Genomic DNA, 22,564 nt, shown 5'->3' with positions numbered 1-22,564 from the left:
TCAGGCAGCCGAAGGCTGCACTGCCGCACTGGAAGCGATGTTGGATCTCGTTGTCGATGCCTGCTCTTGTTGATAGGAGGCTCGCGCCATACGGGAAGTGGTCCACGGTGTCCAGGGCCGCATCGTGGAACTTGATGACTGGGGGCAGTGCTGTGCGGTTAGGACAGGCAGGTGGAGGACCTTTGTCTTATGGATGTTTAGCGTAAGCCCATGCTTTCGTATGTCTCAGTAAATACGTCGACTATGTCCTGGAGTTCAGCCTCTGCATGTGCGCAGACACAGGCGTCGTCCACGTACTGTAGCTCGACGACAGAGGTTGGGGTGGTCTTGGACCTGGCCTGGAGACGGCGCAGGTGGAACAGGTTCCCACTGGTTCTGTAGTTTAGTTCCACTCCAGCTGAGGATAGATTGGATAGGCTGGGTTTGTTCTCATTGGAACAGAGGAGATTGAGAGACCTCATCGAGGAGTACAAAATATTGAGGGGCCTGGACATAGTGGATAGTAAGGGTTTATTTCCATTGGTGGAGGAGGCTATTAGGAGGGGGCATAGTTTTAAGGTGGTTGGTGGGAGGTTTAGAGGGGATTTGAGGGGGGGGGGGGCTTCTTTACACAGAGGGTTGTGGAGATCTGGAACTCGCTGCCTGGAAGAGTGGTGGATGCAGAAACACTCACCACTTTTAAGAGATGGTTGGATGGGCACTTAAAGTGCCGTAACCTGCAGGGTTACAGACCTAGAGCTGGTAATTGGGATTAAACTAGATGACCTTTTGTTGGATGGCGCAGATATAATGGTTAAGTACTGCAGGGAACAGAATACAGCCAGGGTGATCTCCTGGACTAGTTTTGATCGCCTGGATGGGTCGGAGAGGAATTTTTCCAGATTTGTTCTCCCTAAATTGGCCTGGGTTTTTATCTGTTTTTTGCCTCTCCCAGGAGATCACATGGCTCCGCTTGGGGTGGAGTGTAGATGTTTTTAGTATAAGGGGTGTTGCAGTGATGTGGGGTGGACTGGTTGGGCTGGGTGCTCTTTGCCTTGCCTTTCCGTCATTGTTCATGGGTTTGTATTTAACCTTTAGGGCTGCTGACGAAGGGTCGTGCGGCTCTGTCGGCTGGCGCAGAAAAGATGGGCCGAAATGGCCTCCTTCTGTGCTGTAAATTTCTATGTTTCTACGCCAGGAAATCCTCCTCCATTGTATTGCTACCTGTTTGGTAGGCCCAATCTATATGTAGATTAAAGTCACCCATGATAACTGCTGTACCTTTATTGCATGCATCCCTAATTTCCTGTTTGATGTCATCCCCAACCTCATTGCTACTGTTTGGTGGTCTGTACACAACTCCCACTCGCATTTTCTGCCCTTTGGTGTTCCGCAGCTCTACCCATACAGATTCCACATCATCCAAGCTAATGTCCTTCCTTACTGTTACGTTAATCTCCTCTTTAACCAGCAACGCTACCCCACCTCCTTTTCCTTTCTGTCTATCGTTCTTGAACATTGAATACCCCTAGATGTTGAGTTCCCAGCCTTGGTCACAATGGAGCCATGTTTCCATAATCCCAATTACATCATATCTGTTAACAGCTGCCTGCGCAGTTAATTTATCCACCTTATTACGAATGCTCCTCGCATTGAGACACAGCCTTCAGGCTTGTTTTTTTAACACTCTTTGTCCTTTTAGAATTATGTTGTAAAGTGGCCCTTTTTGATTTTTGCCTTTGATTTCACTGCCCTCCATGTTTACTTCTCTCCTTTCTACCTTTTGCTTCTGCCCCCATTTTACTTCCCTCTGTCTCCCTGCATAGATTCCCATTCCCCTGCCATATTAGTTTAAACCCTTCCCAACATCACTAGTAAGCACTCCTTCTAGGACATCGGTTCCGGTCCTGTCCAGCTGCAGACCATCCGGTTTGTACTGGTCCCAGCTCCCCCAGAACCGGTTCCAATGTCTCAGGAATTTGCACCATTCCTCAAGCCACATATTTATCTTAACTATCCTGCTATTTCTACTCTGACTAGCACATGGCACTGGTAGCAATCCTGAGATTACTACCTTTGAGGTCCTACTTTTGAATTTAACTCCTAGCTCCCTAAATTCAGCCTGTAAGACCTCATCCCGTTTTTAACCTATATCATTGGTACCTATATGCAACACAACAACTGGCTGTTCACTCTCCCCCTCCAGAATGCCCTGCAGCAGCTCCAAGACATCCTTGACCCTTGCACCAGGGAGTCAACATACCATCCTGGAGTCTCGATTGCAGTTGCAGAAACGCCTATCTATTCCCCTTACAATAGAATCCCCTACCACTATAGCTCTCCCACACTTTTTCCTGCCCTCCTGTGCAGCATCACCATGAATGGCCTGTTTCCATGTTGTCATTTCTAAGTAATTCCTCGTGTATTGCCCTTGTAACACAGTGGTTCCTTAAGCCATGGCTGCAGTACAAATCCTTGATTCCCAACAGCCATCCCTGCAGTCTTCTTGGCCCTTCAAATAATGTTGGCTCTATTGACTGTCACAGGATCAATAAATCATGGGAACTGTCAAGATTACAACCATTCATGTACACAATTCTATTCCTGTAGTCACAGACCAGATGGATGATAAAGTGATAGCCTTTTCCTTTAATGAATAGTATAGCATTTGGGATAGGGGATGTATGGTCACATGTATAGTCAATTGTGCCTTGCACTCTGGAGAATCCTGACAAATGGTAGATGTCGAGGGATCTTTTTCAATGCAGCTTGCTTTTCAATGGGAAAATGATGACTTCACTGACTGGCAAACAAATGTACCAGTGATGCAAGTGTGCACAGAATGTTGGGAGATGTGACAAAGATCTCTCATGATGAGCCTGCCGCATAAACTTTCAAAGAAGCTGTAACCTTCACAGCCACTAGCAGCTCCATCCCTTTCCAGGAAGTGATCCCCAAGTATGGTTACAGCAGTGTGCATAGTTCTGCTATAACCTCCTTGGGGAAAACTTATCTCCTCATGTAGATGTCTTCGGATATGTTCAGACATTTGCAGTATAGGGGCAGTATAAGGACAAGTCCCAATGGAGCAAACACATCAGTCTGGCATGCCTTCCCTGATTCTCCTCTTTTGCCAGGGACCTTGAGAAAGGAAGCCGAGGTGCCCATCAGTAGCAGACAGGAGCCTCATTTCAGTATTCAGATTGGGATATTTTAATCTCAATACAATCTCAATGTCATTTTCACGTGAAATAGCCAAAGCAGTGCTGGATTCGCCCAGTAGTACTGAGTGGTACAAATATTTCAAAACATTTTAAATAGGCATTCACCTGTATGTACTTAAATCATTGGAGTCTATTGGTTAAAAAAAAACCTGCTTGATTTATACAGACTTTGTTGACTTGGACATCACTGCATTTTTGCCAGAATTTGCTTCAAAGCCTGCAGGAAGCTCAAGAAGGTACGGGATACAGAAGAACATGGAAGTTAACTTCCCCACTCCATTCTGTTTGTAGGAAGAGGAGCAGCAGCAGTAGGTGGAGGAACCTCGGGGAACTGCCATTGGGGCTGTTACGAGTCCGCAAAGGAGGAGTGTTGCTCACAGGTGTCCTTTTCCTGCTCATAAGAGTCTATAGACTCAGAGTCACCTCCCTCCAGTTTACTGAGAAGCAGTGCATAATAAGGCTGCGCTTCTCCAGAGTGGCTTATGTCCATTGGATGCCAACTTCCACATTATAACACCCTGAACTGTCTGGTGCTCAGAGACAGCACACTTCCCATAATCTGGGGTCATAATGACCCTAGGTTTTACACAAATGAAGTCCTCCCCATATTGTGGCTGAAGAGTTTCAGACACACACCACGTATTTGGAATGGGTGCTTTAGTGGGGTGCCGCAAGGTTCTGTGCTGGGGCCCCAGCTGTTTACATTGTACATTAATGATTTAGACGAGGGGATTAAATGCAGTATCTCCAAATTTGCGGATGACACTAAGTTGGGTGGCAGTGTGAGCTGCGAGGAGGATGCTATTAGGCTGCAGAGTGACTTGGATAGGTTAGGTGAGTGGGCAAATGCATGGCAGATGAAGTATAATGTGGATAAATGTGAGGTTATCCACTTTGGTGGTAAAAACAGAGAGACAGACTATTATCTGAATGGTGACAGATTAGGAAAAGGAAAGGTGCAACGAGACCTGGGTGTCATGGTACATCAGTCATTGAAGGTTAGCATGCAGGTACAGCAGGCGGTTAAGAAAGCAAATGGCATGTTGGCCTTCATAGCGAGGGGATTTGAATACAGGGGCAGGGAGGTGTTGCTACAGTTGTACAGGGCCTTGGTGAGGCCACACCTGGAGTATTGTGTACAGTTTTGGTCTCCTAACTTGAGGAAGGACATTCTTGCTATTGAGGGAGTGCAGCGAAGATTCACCAGACTGATTCCCGGGATGGCGGGACTGACCTATCAAGAAAGACTGGATCAACTGGGCTTGTATTCACTGGAGTTCAGAAGAATGAGAGGGGACCTCATAGAAACGTTTAAAATTCTGACGGGTTTAGATAGGTTAGATGCAGGAAGAATGTTCCCAATGTTGGGGAAGTCCAGAACCAGGGGTCACAGTCTGAGGATAAGGGGTAAGCCATTTAGGACCGAGATGAGGAGAAACTTCTTCACCCAGAGAGTGGTGAACCTGTGGAATTCTCTACCACAGAAAGTAGTTGAGGCCAATTCACTAAATATATTCAAAAGGGAGTTAGATGAAGTCCTTACTACTCGGGGGATCAAGGGGTATGGCGAGAAAGCAGGAAGGGGGTACTGAAGTTTCATGTTCAGTCATGAACTCATTGAATGGCGGTGCAGGCTAGAAGGGCTGAATGGCTTGCTCCTGCACCTATTTTCTATGTTTCTATGTTTCTATGTTAGGGGAAGCCTGCACCAAAAAGGATTATATTTGCCAGGAGAATGATCCTTTCTTTCCAGTCAGGCCACTCTTTTGTCTGCCGCTTCTCTTCTTTTGCCTCCAATAGTCATTTAACTAAAGTGGTCATTGTACCTCAATGCACTTATTGCAGGGAAAATTATGGCACAATACAAGCAATCAGTTGATCTTTCGTTGCTGCTGGTGCTAAATATCCCAGTCAGCAACTCATGTGGCATTGTGTCTCACATATGCCACTAAAATATATAAATGAGTAGACCTCACATTAATATGTAAGGTCAGCTTATTTGTGTGAAGGTGTCTAAAGAGCAGTTGTCCCAGTAAGTTATCACATTGAGCTATGGTAATGTAAGAAAAAGCAGATCGTGGAGCCAGGTGCATCCATATGGGTGGGAGGTAAAACTGAAGGGAAATTCACCACAAGTTGCTCTAGCAGCTGGCTACAGTATATCATGCACAAAAGCCTTCATGTTGGTCACCTGCCCACCTCTCAGCCACAGATGGAACAAAATGCAGGGAGATTTATAAAAGAGAAAAAGTGTCTACATTTGTTGGTCTAGAGCAGTGCATTCTGCCTCTCACCATTTCAAATAGTCGTCTCAGAAGGAAACGTATCCGTATTTTTGTGGATCTTGGGAAATTCATCTGGTAACAGAGTGTTGGTGCAAACAAAAAATAGTAAAGATCTAAAAAGAAGATTCACAAGAAATTACATTTCATTGACTAACGATAACAATTAAAGTTATACTCAAGTTAGATTTAGTATTTCTTCATGATCGCCCCTATATTATAGCACTGAATGAAAAATTCAGAAACATACAATTAATGGAGCGAAACATACACTGTGATATTAGCATATGAACCCGCCAATACCTTTGTAGAAAGTTCCTTTGATTGCTATTTTAATAGATCTGGTAACTCAAATGCTAATTTGACAAAATGCAATTTCAGTCGATCTTGCATAAAAATTAAATTTTTGTGCAGTTGAAAGGACAAAATGCTGAAGAAAAAATGCCTAAGCTTGCTAGAAAAATGACTTAATGTATGCAAATACCTCCATACAGTGGGATACTGATCTCACATGTGCTACCATGAGGAAGAATAGAATGGAGATCAAATATTTTCCCACAAAGAGGGAAGATCAGAGAAAGTGCATGTTGGGCAATTTTCTTTAATGTCTCTGTGGCTGGCTATACAGTGGCATGACCAATAGTGTAGAAGCATCTTACCTTCACACTCTCTTGGCTAGGAATGATGTGTGTCAGGAGAAAAGTGGGTAAAGAATTAAATAGGTGAAAAAAATACCACTTTTAAGGAGCGGCACCACAGTATCATCATCATCATCATCATAGGCTGTCCCTCAGAATTGAGCAAGACTTGTTTTCACTCTTAAAGTGAGTTCTTAGGTGGCTGAACAGTCCAATACGAGAGCCACAGACTCAGTCACAGGTGGGACAGATATCGTTGAGGGAAGGGTGGGTGGGATAGGTTTGCCGCAAGCTCTTTCCGCTGCCTGCGCTTGATTTCTGCATGCTTTTGGCGTTGAGACTCGAGGTGCTCAGCACCCTCCCGGATGCACTTCCTTCTCTTAGGGCGGTCTTTAGACAGGGACTCCCAGGTGTCAGAGGGGATGTCGCACTTTATCAGGGAGGCTTTGAGGGTATCCTTGTAATGCTTCCGCTGCCCACCTTTTGCTCATTTGTCATGAAGGAGTTCCGAGTAGAGTACTTGCTTTGGGAGTCTCGTGTCTGGCATGCGAACTATGTTGCCTGCCCAGCGGAGCTGATCAAGTGTGCTCAGTGCTTCAATGCTGGGGCTGTTGGCCTGGTCATTGGGTACCTGAAGCAAAAGCTGGTGCAAAGGGGTTAATTGCTCCGAAATTCCTTGCTGTTTATCCTGGCATAAGATAATGCTGGAGGTGAGACAACCATTGAACCAAAATGATTGCTGCTTTGTTCCTGAAAGGCATGGTTTAATGCTGCTTCTGTGTAGTTGAGAATCTAAGCTATGCAACACATATTGGTCTGAAAGTCAGGGTCTGAATAAGGCCCGTTACGGCCGTTTTGTGGCGGAATCGATAGGCCGCCCCGACCCAAATGTAGCTCAGGGATTTTTCGGCCTGTCCCCACCCCCGCCCCGCTGCTGCCGACCGCTGCAAGCGGGTCATCAAAATGCGCACCGCCGCTCTCCCGCACCTCCAGAACACGCCGACCCAAATTCAACTCAAAAAATCGCTGATCCAGTGCGGTGCCTCCGACAGCTTTCTCTGTCAGTGCACCTTCTCCTGACTGTGAGCAGCCCAGCAGCACGGCAGCCCTTTAAGGGGAGGGTGCACTGCCGTGGCCGCAATATTTTTATTTTTGACGGACGAATTCCTGAGCATCCGGCAAATTATAGCTCCGGGTTTGGCCGGGCTGTCAACAGGCACCCCCTGGCACCCCCTCTTGGGTGCCTGGCTGAAACCCTCCCTTGTGACCCAGTGGTCGAAGCTAAAAAAATCTCCTATTCTTTCCCCTTTAACGGAGGGGAGAGAGCGTAGTGACGCATATACGCAGTGACGTCACCACCGGAGACTCGATCCCGTCCCAACTTTCGCCCGCCAGCAGGACGTCCCGCCGCACTTCCACCCCCGGTATGACCGACTTATGGTCCGATGTCAAAAAAAGTTCAAAGTGACAAAAATCGATCCAAACGCCGCCTCCGCGCTCCTGGTGGAAAAAGCAGGTAAATAATCGTTGGTACGCCAGTTTTCTGGCGTGCCTGAATTTCGAGCCCCATTAAGTGCAACACTATAACTACCGACTCTGCAGGAGGGAGAAGGGACCATTGCTAAACCACCAGTGAGTGAGGTACTGTGGCAGTAGCCCGGCACACAAGCAGCGTGCTGGGCTCCAAAATCGTGGCACGGATCCCGCGATCTGCATTGAAGAAGGCCGCGACCGGTAAGCCGGCCATTTTTAAGTTTTTCACTGCCGCACCTCCACTTTAATTTTCGGCCCGCAACAACTTCATGGGGCACTCCCGAATTTTCACTCCGGGGCGCAAACGACATCATCACCTTGCGAAGCGGCCTGGGGCACTACTGGTTAGTATTGTCGCTAAAGTCCCGCGGAACTTCACGGGAGTCGGTGCCTTGCCTGGGCAAAAAGTCATTTGCGCCCCCTGGGGTTGCTAATGGGAGGTGCAAATGACACAAATTTTTCCCCCTTTGAGATCTGTCTAAAACTGTCCACAAGCAACTAAACAGTATTCCTATCCAAGGAAGGAATGTGGGAAGAACGTAACTCAAATTCAGCTGACCATTAATGTGTAAATTTGACCCTGTATTCCAGGCGAAAGCTGTAGGAATCTGTGTGCTCCTTTACAATAGTTTCTTGGTTCATTTCCAGTTGTTTTAATTCCCTTGCTGGAGGGACAGGAACTTTTTTCTGCATAAGGGACTAAAGGCTGGAATTTTCCTGTGCCTATGTGGGTGGAATTGGAGGCGGGTTGGGAAGTGAAAGTTGAAATAAATCAGAGCGGGTCAGGAACCCGCCATCATCCCGCCTCCTCACGCCGTTCACTCAGGCGCATTTGTCATCGTGGCCACGACCCGATTGGCAGTAGCGGCCGAGCTAATTTAGATCATTATTAGGTGCTTGTTCGACCCTTAAGCGTCTTTTTAATGCTACCTTTCCACTTTCACTACATGAACACGGGAATCACGGAAACCAAGTCTGTGAACATGAGACGGAAGTTCAGTGGCCCATGATGGAACTTGTTACTGCACAGCATGGATAGCACAATAAATACTCCCACCTGACAACTGGTTATTTTCCTAAGGCAGATGCTGTGTGCATTGTAAGCACAGATTTAGCTTCTAGAGATTGCAAGTGTTTTCCGCAAATTCGAGAACCAGTGTCACCTCATTAAGAACGTAAGAAATAGGAGCAGGAGTAGGCCATCCAGCCCCACGAGCCTGCTCTGCATTTAATACGATCATGACTGATCCGATCATGGACTCAGATCCACTTCCCCTCCCGCTCCCCGATTAGAAACATAGAAACATAGAAAATAGGTGCAGGAGCAGGCCATTCAGCCCTTCTAGCCTGCACCGCCATTCAATGAGTTCATGGCTGAACATGAAACTTCAGTACCCCCTTCCTGCTTTCTCGCCATACCCCTTGATCCCCCGAGTAGTAAGGACTTCATCTAATTCCCTTTTGAATATATTTAGTGAATTGGCCTCAACTACTTTCTGTGGTAGAGAATTCCACAGGTTCACCACTCTCTGGGTGAAGAAGTTTCTCATCTCGGTCCTAAATGGCTTACCCCTTATCCTTAGACTGTGACCCCTGGTTCTGGACTTCCCCAACATTGGGAACATTCTTCCTGCATCCAACCTGTCCAAACCCGTCAGAATTTTAAACGTTTCTATGAGGTCCCCTCTCATTCTTCTGAACTCCAGTGAATACAAACCCAGTTGATCCAGTCTTTCTTGATGGGTCAGTCCCACCATCCCGGGAATCAGTCTGGTGAATCTTCGCTGCACTCCCTCAATAGCAAGAATGTCCTTCCTCAAGTTAGGAGACCAAAACTGTACACAATACTCCAGGTGTGGCCTCACCAAGGCCCTGTACAACTGTAGCAACACCTCCCTGCCCCTGTACTCAAATCCCCTCGCTATGAAGGCCAACATGCCATTTGCTTTCTTAACCGCCTGCTGTACCTGCATGCCAACCTTCAGTGACTGATGTACCATGACACCCAGGTCTCGTTGCACCTCCCCTTTTCCTAATCTGTCACCATTCAGATAATAGTCTGTCTCTCTGTTTTTACCACCAAAGTGGATAACCTCACATTTATCCACATTATACTTCATCTGCCACGCATTTGCCCACTCACCTAACCTATCCAAGTCACTCTGCAACCTCATAGCATCCTCCTCGCAGCTCACACTGCCACCCAACTTAGTGTCATCCGCAAATTTGGAGATACTACATTTAATCCCCTCGTCTAAATCTTGAATGTACAATGTAAACAGCTGGGGCTCCAGCACAGAACCATGCGGTACCCCACTAGTCACTGCCTGCCATTCTGAAAAGTACCCATTTACTCCTACTCTTTGATTCCTGTCTGACAACCAGTTCTCAATCCACGTCAGCACACTACCCCCAATCCCATGTGCTCTAACTTTGCACATTAATCTCCTGTGTGGGACCTTGTCGAAAGCCTTCTGAAAGTCCAAATATACCACATCAACTGGTTCTCCTTTGTCCACTTTACTGGAAATATCTTCAAAAAATTCCAGAAGATTTGTCAAGCATGATTTCCCTTTCACAAATCCATGCTGACTTGGACCTATCATGTCACCATTTTCCAAATGCGCTGCTATGACATCCTTAATAATTGATTCCATCATTTTACCCACTACTGAGGTCAGGCTGACCGGTCTATAATTCCCTGCTTTCTCTCTCCCTCCTTTTTTAAAAAGTGGGGTTACATTGGCTACCCTCCACTCGATAGGAACTGATCCAGAGTCAATGGAATGTTGGAAAATGACTGTCAATGCATCCGCTATTTCCAAGGCCACCTCCTTAAGTACTCTGGGATGCAGTCCATCAGGCCCTGGGGATTTATCGGCCTTCAATCCCATCAATTTCCCCAACACAATTTCCCGACTAATAAAGATTTCCTTCAGTTCCTCCTCCTTACTAGACCATCTGACCCCTTTTATATCCGGAAGGTTGTTTGTGTCCTCCTTAGTGAATACTGAACCAAAGTACTTGTTCAATTGGTCTGCCATTTCTTTGTTCCCCGTTATGACTTCCCCTGATTCTGACTGCAGGGGACCTACGTTTGTCTTTACTAACCTTTTTCTCTTTACATACCTATAGAAACTTTTGCAATCCACCTTAATGTTCCCTGCAAGCTTCTTCTCGTACTCCATTTTCCCTGCCCTAATCAAACCCTTTGTCCTCCTCTGCTGAGTTCTAAATTTCTCCCAGTCCCCGGGTTCGCTGCTATTTCTGGCCAATTTGTATGCCCCTTCCTTGGCTTTAATACTATCCCTGATTTCCCTAGATAGCCACGGTTGAGCCACCTTCCCTTTTTTATTTTTACGCCAGACAGGAATGTACAATTGTTGTAATTCATCCATGCGGTCTCTAAATGTCTGCCATTGCCCATCCACAGTCAACCCCTTAAGTATCATTCGCCAATCTATCTTAGCCAATTAAGAAACTGTCTATCTCTGTCTTAAATTTATTCAATGACCCAGCTTCCACAGTTCTCTGAGGCAGTGAATTCCACAGATTTACAACTCTCTGAGAGAAGAAATTTCTCCTCATCTCAGTTTTAAATGGGCGGCCCCTTATTCTAAGATCATGCCCTCTAGTTCTAATCTTCCCTATAAGTGGAAACATCCTCTCTACATCCACCTTGTCAAGCCCCCTCATAATCTTATACGTTTCGATAAGATCACCTCTCATTCTTCTGAATTCCAATAAGTAGAGGCCTAACCGACTCAACCTTTCCTCATAAGTCAACCCCTTCATCTCCGGAAACAACCTAGTGAACCTGCTCTGAACTGCCTCCGAACCAAGCATATCCTTTCGTAAATATGGAAACCAAAACTGTACGCAGTATTCCAGATGTGGCCTCATCAATACCCTGTATAACTGTAGCAAGACTTCCCTGCGATTATACTCCATCCCCTTTGCAATAAAGGCCAAGATTCCATTGGCTTTCCTGATCACTTGCTGTACCTGCATATTATCCTTTTGTGTTTCATGCACAATACCCCCAGGTTCCGCTGTACTGCAGCACTTTGCAATCTTTCTCCATTTAAATAATAACTTGTTCTTTGACTTTTTTCTGCCAAAGTGCGTGACCTCACACTTCCCAACATTATACTCCATCTGCCAAATTTTTGCCCACTCACTTAGCCTGTCTATGTCCTTTTGCAGATTTTTTGTGTCCTCCTCACACGTTGCTTTTCCTCCCATCTTTGTATCATCAGCAAACTTGGCTATATTACACTCAGTCCCTTCTTCCAAGTCGTTAATATAGATTGTAAATAGTTGGGGTCCAGCACTGATCCCTGCGGCACCCCACTGATTGCCAACCCGAGAATGAACCATTTATCCCGTCTCTCTGTTTTCTGTTAGTTAGCCAATCCTCTATCCAGGCTAATATATTACCCCCAACCCCGTGAACTTTTAATTTGTGCAGTAACCTTTTATGTGGCACTTTGTCAAATGCCTTCTGGAAGTCCAAATACACCACATCCACTGGTTCCCCTTTATCCACCCTGTTCATTACATCCTCAAAGAATTCCAGCAAATTTGTCAAACATGATTTCCCTTTCATAAATCCATGCTGACTCTGCCTGACTGAAATTTGTTTTTCCAAATGTCCTGCTACTGCTTCTTTAATAATGGACTCCAACATTTTCCCAACCACAGATGTTAGGCTAACTGGTCTATAGATTCCTGCTTTTGTTTGCCTCCTTTTTTAAATAGGGGCATTACATTTGCAGTTTTCCAATCTGCTGGGACCTCCCCAGAAACAGGGAATTTTAGTAAATTGCAACCAATGCATCCACTATTTCTGCCGCTATTTCTCTTAAGACCCTAGGATGCAAGACATCAGGTCCAGGGGATTTATCCGCCTTTATTCCCATTATCTTACTGAGTACCACCTCCTTAGTGAATGTGACTGTGTTAAGTTCCTCCCCCCATAGCCCCTTGACTATCCACTGTTGGGATATTTTTAGTGTCTTCTACCATAAAGATTAATACAAAATATTTGTTCCAGAGTTTCTGCCTTCTCCATGTTCCCAATCACTAATTCCCTGGTCTCGTCCTCTAAGGGACCAACATTTACTTTAGCCACTCTTTTCCATTTTATATACCTATAGAAACTCTTGCTATTTGTTTTTATATTTCGTGCTAGTTTACTTTCATAGTCTATCTTCCCTTTCTTAATCAGGTTTTAGTCATTCTTTGCTGGCTTTTAGAAGCTTCCCAATCTTCTGTCCTCCACTAGTTTTGGCCACTTTGTATGCCCTTGTTTTTAATTGGATACCGTCCTTTATTTCTTTAGTTAGTCACGGATGTCTATCTTTTCTTTTACACCCTTTCCTTTTCACTGGAATATATTTTTCTTGAGAGTTGTGAAATGTACGCCACTGTTCATCAACCATCCTACACTTTAATCTAGTTTCCCAATCCACTTTAGCCAACTCTGCCCTCATACCTTTGTAGTTTTCTTTATTTAAGCTTAGTACGCTGGTTTGAGATCCAACTTTCTCACCCTCCATCTGAATTTGAAATTCAACCATGCTATGATCACTCATTCCAAGAGGATCCTTTACTAGGAGATTATTTATTAATCCTATCTCATTACACAGGATCAGATCTAAGTTAGCCTGCCGCCTGGTTGGTTACATACTGCTCAAGGAACTCGTCCCTGATGCAGTCTATGAACTCTTCCTCAATTTTATTTGTCCAATCAATATGGAGCTTTAAATCACCCATGATTATTGCTGTTCCCTTTTTACAAGTTCCCACTATTTCCTGGTTTATACTCCGACCAACAGAGTTGCTACTGTTACGGGGTCTATAGACTATGTCCACCAGTGACTTTTTCCCCTTATTATTCCTTATCTCCACCCAAACTGTTTCAGCATCCTGCTCATTTGAGCCAATATCATTTTTCACTATTGAGTGATTCCATGCTTTATCAACAGAGCTACCTCACCTCCTTTTCCTTTCTGTCTGTCCTTCCGGATTGTCAAATACCCCTGAATATTTAGTTCCCAGTCATATCCATTTGTATCTGTTTGTGCTGTCAACTCATCTATTTCGTTACGAATATTATGTGCATTTAGACAACCTTTCACGCCACTGACAGATTGCTTCTGTCATCTCTACTTGACCTGCCTTCTATTACATTAGCAAGGGTGCCATTTGTACTGTCTCACCTTCGTCCTCAGAATCAGACCACGATGAGCCCCAACACCAGCAGCACCAGGCACACCAGCAGCAACAACACCACCACCAACCTTCTCAACGACCTAATACTGCACAGGACAGAGGGCATGAGTGCAGGGCTGCACCGCGCTGGAGGCGATACCCCCAACACAGGGTATACAGGCAGAGGATGAGCTTCCTCAACTGAGCAGCATTGACAAAGGAGGCTCAGGCTATTGCACCAGGTTGTCGCAGACATTTGCAGATTGCTGGAGCAAGACCAAGGGTGGACATGCCTGACCAGTGGCTGTCGAAGTCACCAGTGCCTTCTTCACCTCAGGCTCCTTCCTGGAATCTGCAGCAAACATTTGCGGAATCTCGCAGTCGGCCGCTCACAGCTGCATCACACAGGTCACCGATGTCCCATTTGACAAGTCAGCCAATTATATCAATTTTGCCACTGATGAAGCCAGTGTTATTGAGCGTGTGCTGGGCTTTGCTGCTGTGGTTGGATTCCTACGGGTGCTAAGCATCATCGACTGCACACATGTGTCCATCGGGGCACCTCATCATCATCCAAGAGTGTTTGTCAACCTCAAAGGCTTCCACTCCCTCAATGTGCAGCTGATTTGCAACCATGCAATCCAAGGAAGAGGCATATAAATTGGCCAGAAAAAGCAGCAAACCTGAGGGTTGAGAGAAATTTAAAATTCAGCAGAGGAGGACAAAGGGTTTGATTTGGAAGGGGAAAATAAGAGTATGAGAGTAAGCTTGCAGGAAACATAAAAACTGACTGCAAAGCTTCTATAGATATGTGAAGAGAAAAAGATTAGTGAAGACAAATGTAGGTCCCTTGCAGTCAGAATCAGGTGAATTTATAATGGGGAACAAAGAAATGGCACACCAATTGAACAAATACTTTGGTTCTGTCTACACTAAGGAAGACACAAATAACCTTCCGGAAATACTAGAGGACCAAGAGTCTTGCGAGAAGGAGGAACTGAAGGAAATCCTTATTAGTCAGGAAATTGTGTTAGGGAAATTGATGGGATTGAAAGCCGATAAATCCCCAGGGCCTGATAGTCTGCATCCCAGAGTACTTAAGGAAGTGGCCCTAAAAATAGTGGACGAAGTTGGTGGTCATTTTCCAACATTCTATAGACTCTGGATCAGTTCCTATGGATTGGAGGGTAGCTAATGTAACCCCACTTTTTAAAAAAGGAGTGAGAGAGAAAACGGGGAATTATAGATCGGTTAGCCTGACATCGGTAGTGGGGAAAATGTTGGAATCAATTATTAAAGACATAATAGCAGCGCATTTGGAAAGCAGTGAAGGGATTGGTCCAAGTCAGCATGGATTTATGAAAGGGAAATCATGCTTAACAAATCTTCAAGAATTTTTTGAGGATGTAACTAGTAGAGTGGTCAAGGGAGAACCAGTGGATGTGGTGTATTTGGACTTTCAAAAGGCTTTTGACAAGGTCCCACACAAGAGATTAGTGTGCAAAATTAAAGTACATGGTGTTGGGGGTAATGTATTGATGTGGATGGAGAACTGGTTGGCAGACAGGAAGCAAAGAGTAGGAATAAATGGGTCCTTTTCAGAAAGGAAAGCAGTGATTAGTGGGGTACCGCAAGGTTCAGTGCTGGGACCCCAGCTACTTACAATATACATTAATAATTTAGACGAAATAATTGAATGTAATATCTCCAAGTTTGCAGATGACACTAAGCTGGGTGGCAGTGTGAGCTGTGAGGAGGATGCAGGGTGACTTGGACAGGTTAGGTGAGTGGGCAAATGCATGGCAGATGCAGTATAATGTAGATATATGTGAGATTATCCACTTTGGTGACAAAAACAGGGAGGCATAATATTATCTGAATGGTGACAGATTAGGAAAAGGGGAGGTGCAACGAAACCTGGGTGTCATGGTACATCAGTCGTTGAAAGTTGGCATGCAGGTACAGCAGACAGTGAAGAAGGAAAATGGCATGTTGGCCTTCATAGCGAAAAGATTTGAGTATAGGAGCAGGGAGGTCTTACTGCAGTTGTACAGGTCCTTGGTGAGGGCACACCTTGAATATTGTGTACAGTTTTGGTCTCCTAATCTGAGGAAGGACATTCTTGCTATTGAGGGAGTGCAGCGAAGTTCACCACACTGATTCCCGGGATGGCAGGACTGACATATGAAGAAAGACTGGAACGACTAGGCTTATATTCACTGGAATTTAGAAGAATGAGAGGGGATCTCATAGAAACATATAAAGTTCTGACGGGATTGGACAGGTTAGATGCAGAAAGAATATTCCCGATGTTGGGGAAGTCCAGAACCAGGGATCATAGTCTAAGGATAAGGGGTAAGCCATTTAGGACCGAGATGAGGAGAAACTTCTTCACTCGGAGAATTGTGAACCTGTGGAATTCTCTATCACAGAAAGTTGTTGAGGCCAGTTCATTAGATATATTCAAAAGTGAGTTAGATGTGGCCCTTATGGCTAAAGGGAATGAAGGGGTATGGAGAGAAAGCAGGAATGGGGTACTGAAGTTGCATGATCAGCCATGATCATATCGAATGGTGGTGCAGGCTCGAAGGGCCGAATGGCCTACTCCTGCACCTATTTTCTGTTTCTATGTTTCATAGTAAGATCGGCATGCATTTGTGTGCAAAATTCTCTGGCATCTGCCAATCCCGCGCCAGTCCATCCTCCCTCAGCTCTTCGCAGCTCCAAACAGACATACCGGCTTGCTGCTTGGAGACAAGGGTTATCCACTGAAGACTTTGCTCATGACACCCTTGAGGGGGCCAAGTACTGAGGCCCAGAATGAAAGCCACATTTCCACCAGATGTGGCAAAGAGCAGACAATAGACATGCTGAAGATGCACTTCAGATGCCTTGACAGATCTGGAGGAGCCCTTCAGTATGCACCAGCCAGGGTCTCCAAAATCACTGCGGTCTGCTGCGCCCTGCACAACAAAGCGCAGCAACGAGGATTAGCCGCTGCATGAGGAGCAAGGCTCTGAGTGCGCAGCCTCTTCAGAGGAGGAGAAGGAGCATCAGCTGGAAGATGAGGGGGCAGAGCAAGATGAACCTGCGGTCCAGATCCCACCCGCAGCCGAGCACATTTCTGCCCGGGAGGCCAGGGAAGGGCTCATTATGGCCAGATTTACTCAACTTCCCGCCACCCCACGGCAACACCATAAAGCATCCCTACAATGACCAAGCCATTCCTTCCACACTGATCACCATTGCTGGAGGTAACGTTATGTCTCACCATACACTCCAATTCACTAAGCCATTTCCAAAGTTGTAGACAAAATTGGCTATGACCAGAATGTGATGAAAAATAATATGTGACATCAGAGTAACAGAAGCTTAACACAAATTAAAACACCCAAGTGCTTACCCTTGTGCATCTACTTGTGTGTCATCTTTCTCTTATGCATGCTTATATAAGGTGCTTCCCATGTGGCTTCAGCAGAGGTAGAGGCAGCTTGCTCACTTCCCTGCTGTGACTACATAGACACTTTTTCTGGACGCCCTCTGGGTCTTGGAGCCTGTAATGACTATGCCAAAGTCTGCTCTTCCTGCAGGGCAGACTCAGTCATCGCAATCCCAGGAGACGTGTAGGGCTCTGACTGATGGGGATACAATGGGGGAGAAGTGTGAGCACTTTTAGAGTCACCACTTCCATGTCCCCTCTCACTGTCGTTGCTCTAATGGGCCACCCGCACTTCCCTGCTACCAAGGAGCTGTAGAGCACCTTGCTGCACAGCAGTGGGGCCTTGATGACCCAAGTCTACGTTAACATCTCTCCTAGACAGGTCTATGAGCCTCTGCCATCTATTCTCTTCTCTAAAGATAGCATGTGCTCATGTGACTGACGCATCAACTACTCTATGCAGGTGGCCATCCTTTCCATGCAACGCAGTGCTGCTTATATTGGAAATGGACTCCTCCATTCTCTACACATCTGCTGACATCACAATTACAAAACCTGTCAAAATCTCCTGCACTTCTTCCTGCACCTCCAGGATCACCCTCTTTCCGAATGGCCCCCAAGGCTCAGCATCTGCATGCAGCTGAGCAGAACTGGGAGCATCCTGCGCCCTCCGGCGAGGAGTCTCCACTGCTGTCCCTGTCTTTACTATCTCATCTTGCTCACTTATGAAACATTAGCTGACAACACTATGCTACCCCGCGTGGAATACACCGAGGTGTGCTTATCTCCACCGGTGCTAGGTGCGCTTATGTCAGTTGATGGTGCACTTTCAGAGGCTGGAGGCTCCTCTGAGGAGTCGTCTTCCTCTTCCTCCTGGACAGTTGGGGGGTGGGGCGGGGGAGGGGGCTCTTAATGGACCTGAGGGAGAGTAAAGAGATGAGTAAATATGTCATATAAAAAATGGGTAGAGATACCATTATGCACATGATGAACATTCACTGGCTGCTGACATCAGTCCCCATATGATGCCATGTGGCTGTATGATATGTAATTCTGTACCAGGTTGCAAAGATGCTCCCCGCTCTCCATCTCCCACCTCCAGCTGCTTGGTGACTCCAGAGACTTCCAAGGCAGCTTCCCCTGCTGATGTTAGGGTGGTAATGATGGAGTGCCACCTCTGGTTCTCTCTCTCTTATTGTGGGCTCTCTTTTCCTGCAAGGAGGAAAAGAGGCTGAGTGAGAGTGATGGAATGAGTTTAAGGAATGGATGGGTAACATCTTTAGAGAGTGAGTATGATGGAGTGGGGTGCCAATGCCAAATGGCCTCCTTATGTGTTGTTAGTTAGTATGATTGCATTAAGATGAGGGTGAGTGTGAGAGGTGGTTAGTCAGATGGGGATGTGATAATGTAGATAGAGGGAGAGGGATGAGTGGACGTGCAAGGTATGTTGGTGTAATGATGTGCAGGAGCAGGCTTGGGAAGGCAGAGTGATGGGGATGTGATGAGAGGCACAGCAGGATGAAGCTGAGTGTAGCTTTGCACTCACCTTTCCTGATCATCAGAGGGAAGATCATCTCCCTGCATGCTCTCACTCCTTCACAGACATATGGAGGGCATCATCTGCTTCTGTGCTGTCATGTTTCCAGGGCTTTGCAACACTCCAATACAGTGTCTGCACAATCCTAAATGAACCTTCAAATGCAATGCAACCTTCAAGGCTTCTTTAAATATTCCCCTGGAAATGAGTTATCAATGACCTCATCAGACCCGCACCATTTAATAGGGCTGGGTAACATGTAGGGCTGCATAATAGGTGCCATAAAGGGAAAGTCTCTCTGAGGAGTGACATGAAATGGAGAATGGAGTCCCGACCCACCATGCCGACTGCCCGCACCTGACCCGCCCAGGTCTGGCCTTAAAGTCTGGACCCTGGAAAACCACCAGCAGGTTGGCAGATAGTTGAGTGATTCAGACACCTCAAGCAGACAGATGAACATCTCATATGGACAATACTGCTATCAGCTGGAGGAAACCTCAGCCAGCCTTTGCTACTGGCTGCATGAAAGTGAGCAGATTAAATTGTACAAGTAGATAGGCAATAGCAATCTCGATCGAGTCAGCATCTTCTTCATTGTCAGAGTAAGCATGGTCAAAACCCCAACTGCTAAGGGATCCTGGAGTTAAACTCATTAAACGTTTCAACTAGCCATGCCTAGCCTAACCATTGTCTTCCTCCTCTCTTGCAGCTTTCTTGTTCTCATGTTCAAGCTTGGGGACAACTAGTTGCACCCCAGCAAAGAGATTACTAGTCTTACTACCTGTAGATGCCTAAGGCCTCCTGAGATGGGTGAAGTCAATACTGGTCCTGTATTAATGCTGCTTCTGGAAGATGGTAGTAATGGTAAATTCACACTTCCGGACAGCTTACCGGAAAAGCTGTTTTTTTTAGGAGATGCTTCTCTCACATCTATTCTCTCTCTCAGTATCATTCTTTCTTGCCTCTTTCTCTCTATTTTATCACTACTATTATGATAATTGTTACTTGAAGCATTTTTTTTTCTGCAAATACACTGTCTTAATCACTGTCTTAATCATGCTTCCCTGCATTGAAATCAAGACTCAACAATCTGTCTTTGACTCAAAATTATTCTCTCAAAGAACCTGAAAACTGCAGAGCTCCCTAGATTCTGTCACATTTCAAATCACAAGGAAGTATATTTATTTTTAATATCTACTTATAAACTGGTCACTACAAATTAATTATTGCATGCTGAGAGAGAAATGCCACTTCAAAGGCAGATGATGTCTAGATAGATAACTGAACAAGGATTATTTTCCAGTTTCATATTGGTGATAGAATATCTTAATATTGTTTACCTGACTCAGGAGATGAAACTAAATCAGTAAAGATTGTCACATTGGGCATTCTAGTACCAATACTGTCACACAATTTTGCTTTGTCCTGGGAATAGATGAAAGATTTGAAATGTTCATGTGAGGTGAGGGCCTTGTTAATTTGAAGTCCACTTGATGAACAGGTCTGTAGCCAGGGCTGCCAATCCATAGATCTACGTGACAGCTTTTTCGAAGTCCTTCAGTTCTTATCGTACCTCTCTACTGCAGTCCATGTGGAGGTGGACTTATAGTGACTCTGTGATACTTACACAACACCTCACATATAAGTTTACACTACAGATGCTGGATCCAGGTTGAGTATTCAGTTTAGTGTCTGTCGTAGCTTAGTTGGTAGTACTGCGCCTCTACGCCCAAAGGTTGTGGGTGCAAGTCCCACTCCAGAAATTTGAGCACAAAAATTTAGGCTGACACTCCAGTGCAGTATTAAGGGAGTGCTACACTGTTGGAGGTGCCGTCTTTTGGATGACGTTAAACCGAGGCACCGTCTGCTCTCTCAGCTGGGCGTAAAACATGAGCAGGGGAGTTATCCCTGGTGTCCTCAATCAACAGCGCTAAAAAAGATTATCTGGTCATTATCACATTGCCGTTTGTGGGAGCTTGCTGTGTAAATTAGCTGCGGTGTTTCCAAATTGCAACAGTGACTATACTTCAAAAAGTACCAGAGGCGGCAGACCCGAGCAGGAGCAGAGCAAGAGTTGAGTGGGGATAAAGAGCACGGCGAGAGCAGGCCCGAGACCAAAGGCAGCGGACCTGAGAGGGAGCGGAGCGGAGATAAAGAATGTGGCGAGAGCAGGTCCAAGACCAGAGAAGGCAGACCTGAGCAGGAGCGGAACGAGGGCTGAGCGGGAATAAAGAGCACAGTGATAGGAAGCCCGAGACCAGAGGCGGCAGACCTGAGCAGAAGTGGAGCGGCATAAATAGCGTAGCGACAGAGGAGGTCTGAGACCAGAAGGAGCGGTGCTGGGAACAACTCAACATAGGCAGAATTTGAAAGAGTGACGTCAGAGTAAAAAACCTAAAGTGACGTCAACCCAATGAAAGGAGCTGATTGATAAGTAGCTGGTGAGTGATTTTTTTTTTAAAGTTTATTTCTGCTAAGTTAGTTAATAGACTATTAAAAAGCTGATAGAGTTGCAGAAACTCCATAGAGCCAGTCCCCCCTTTTTTTAATGTTTTTTTATGTGATTTTTTGGGGGTATTAAAATCATATATTTTACAAGTGCCCCCTATAAAAGGGGAGGGGGACACTAAAACCAGCAATTAAAACAAATTAAACTTTAAAACTTATAAAATCAAATTAAAATTTGGTTGCCGGGGGTAACGATGCACTCCAGTTCCTCCGGCGCCCACCTCTCGCAGAAGGCCGCGAGCATACTGGTGGACACCGCGTGCTCCATCTCTAAGGACACCCTGGCCCGGATGTAGGCGCGGAAGAGAGGCAGGCAGTCGGGCTGAACGACCCCCTCGACCGCCTGCTGCCTGGACCGGCTGATGGCACCCTTGGCTGTGCCCAGGAGCAATCCTACGAGGAGGCCTTCGGACCTACCCACTCCCCTCTGCACGGGGTTCCCAAAGATCAGGAGTGTGGGACTGAAGTGCTGCCAGAATTTCAGGAGCAGCCCCTTTAAATAGTGGACCAGCGGCTGCAACCTCGCACATTCAGTAAAAACGTGGAACACGGACTCTTCCAAACCGCAGAAATTGCAGGCGACCTGGGAGCCCGTGAACCGGCTTAAAAATTTGTTGCACGGAACTGCTCCGTGCACCACCCTCCAGTCCAAGTCCTCGATAAATAGTGGGAGGACTCCCGCATAGAGTGCACTCCATAGAGCCAGTCAAACTGAAGAAGCATGTTAGCTGCAAGTTGTTGCTGATAATCACTTTACATAACGCTGCTGGAACCTCCTTCCTGCTTGTCAATGCTTGCTCAGCTGGTCGCAATTAACACAGGTCAGTAAGCTGAGTGGCGCACTCCAAAATAGCAGATCGACTGTCAAGTGAGTGAAAATGGCAGCCACCGCAGGACCCTCTGCCAGTGGGCAGAAGTGTGGCAGCCATAACTTTTTCCCCCAAATCGGGCCTTAACGTCCAGCGTTAAGACTGCGAATTTCTAGAGCCAAGTATCCTTTATTTCAAGAAGAAAATATAACAATAAGTATCCTGTTAGACTGAGTACTGGTTAATTCCAAGAGGTATGACCTTGGGTCTGCTTTATTAAGGCCCAAAGTGATATACAAAATGGCTGGTCTTTTATACTTGGACTGAACACACATGCGTACAGCCCAATGGCCTCCAACAGTGACGCCATCTAGTGGATAGTGATCCCAAAAGTACATA

General features: G+C 45.9%; 1 protein-coding gene across 4 annotated transcripts in view; it reads right to left on the bottom strand.

Annotated features, from left to right (window-relative positions):
* LOC139278726 (diacylglycerol O-acyltransferase 1-like) overlaps window positions 1-22,564 on the bottom strand; it is a 247,479-nt gene that overhangs the window by 81,940 nt on the left and 142,975 nt on the right. For 3 of the 4 annotated variants that reach the window (XM_070897803.1, XM_070897805.1, XM_070897806.1), the window contains one exon: window positions 5,498-5,601. The exons of the other annotated variant lie outside the window; for it this stretch is intronic. In XM_070897803.1, coding sequence (XP_070753904.1) covers window positions 5,498-5,601 — 104 coding nt within the window. The remainder of the gene's footprint in view (window positions 1-5,497; window positions 5,602-22,564) is intronic. 4 annotated transcript variants of the gene reach the window in all.

The sequence above is a fragment of the Pristiophorus japonicus genome, chromosome 13 (assembly GCF_044704955.1).
Source record: "Pristiophorus japonicus isolate sPriJap1 chromosome 13, sPriJap1.hap1, whole genome shotgun sequence".
Classification (NCBI taxonomy): Eukaryota; Metazoa; Chordata; class Chondrichthyes; family Pristiophoridae; genus Pristiophorus; species Pristiophorus japonicus.
The sequence above is the reverse complement of the archived record's forward strand: the minus strand, read 5'-3'. Positions and strand labels throughout refer to the sequence as shown.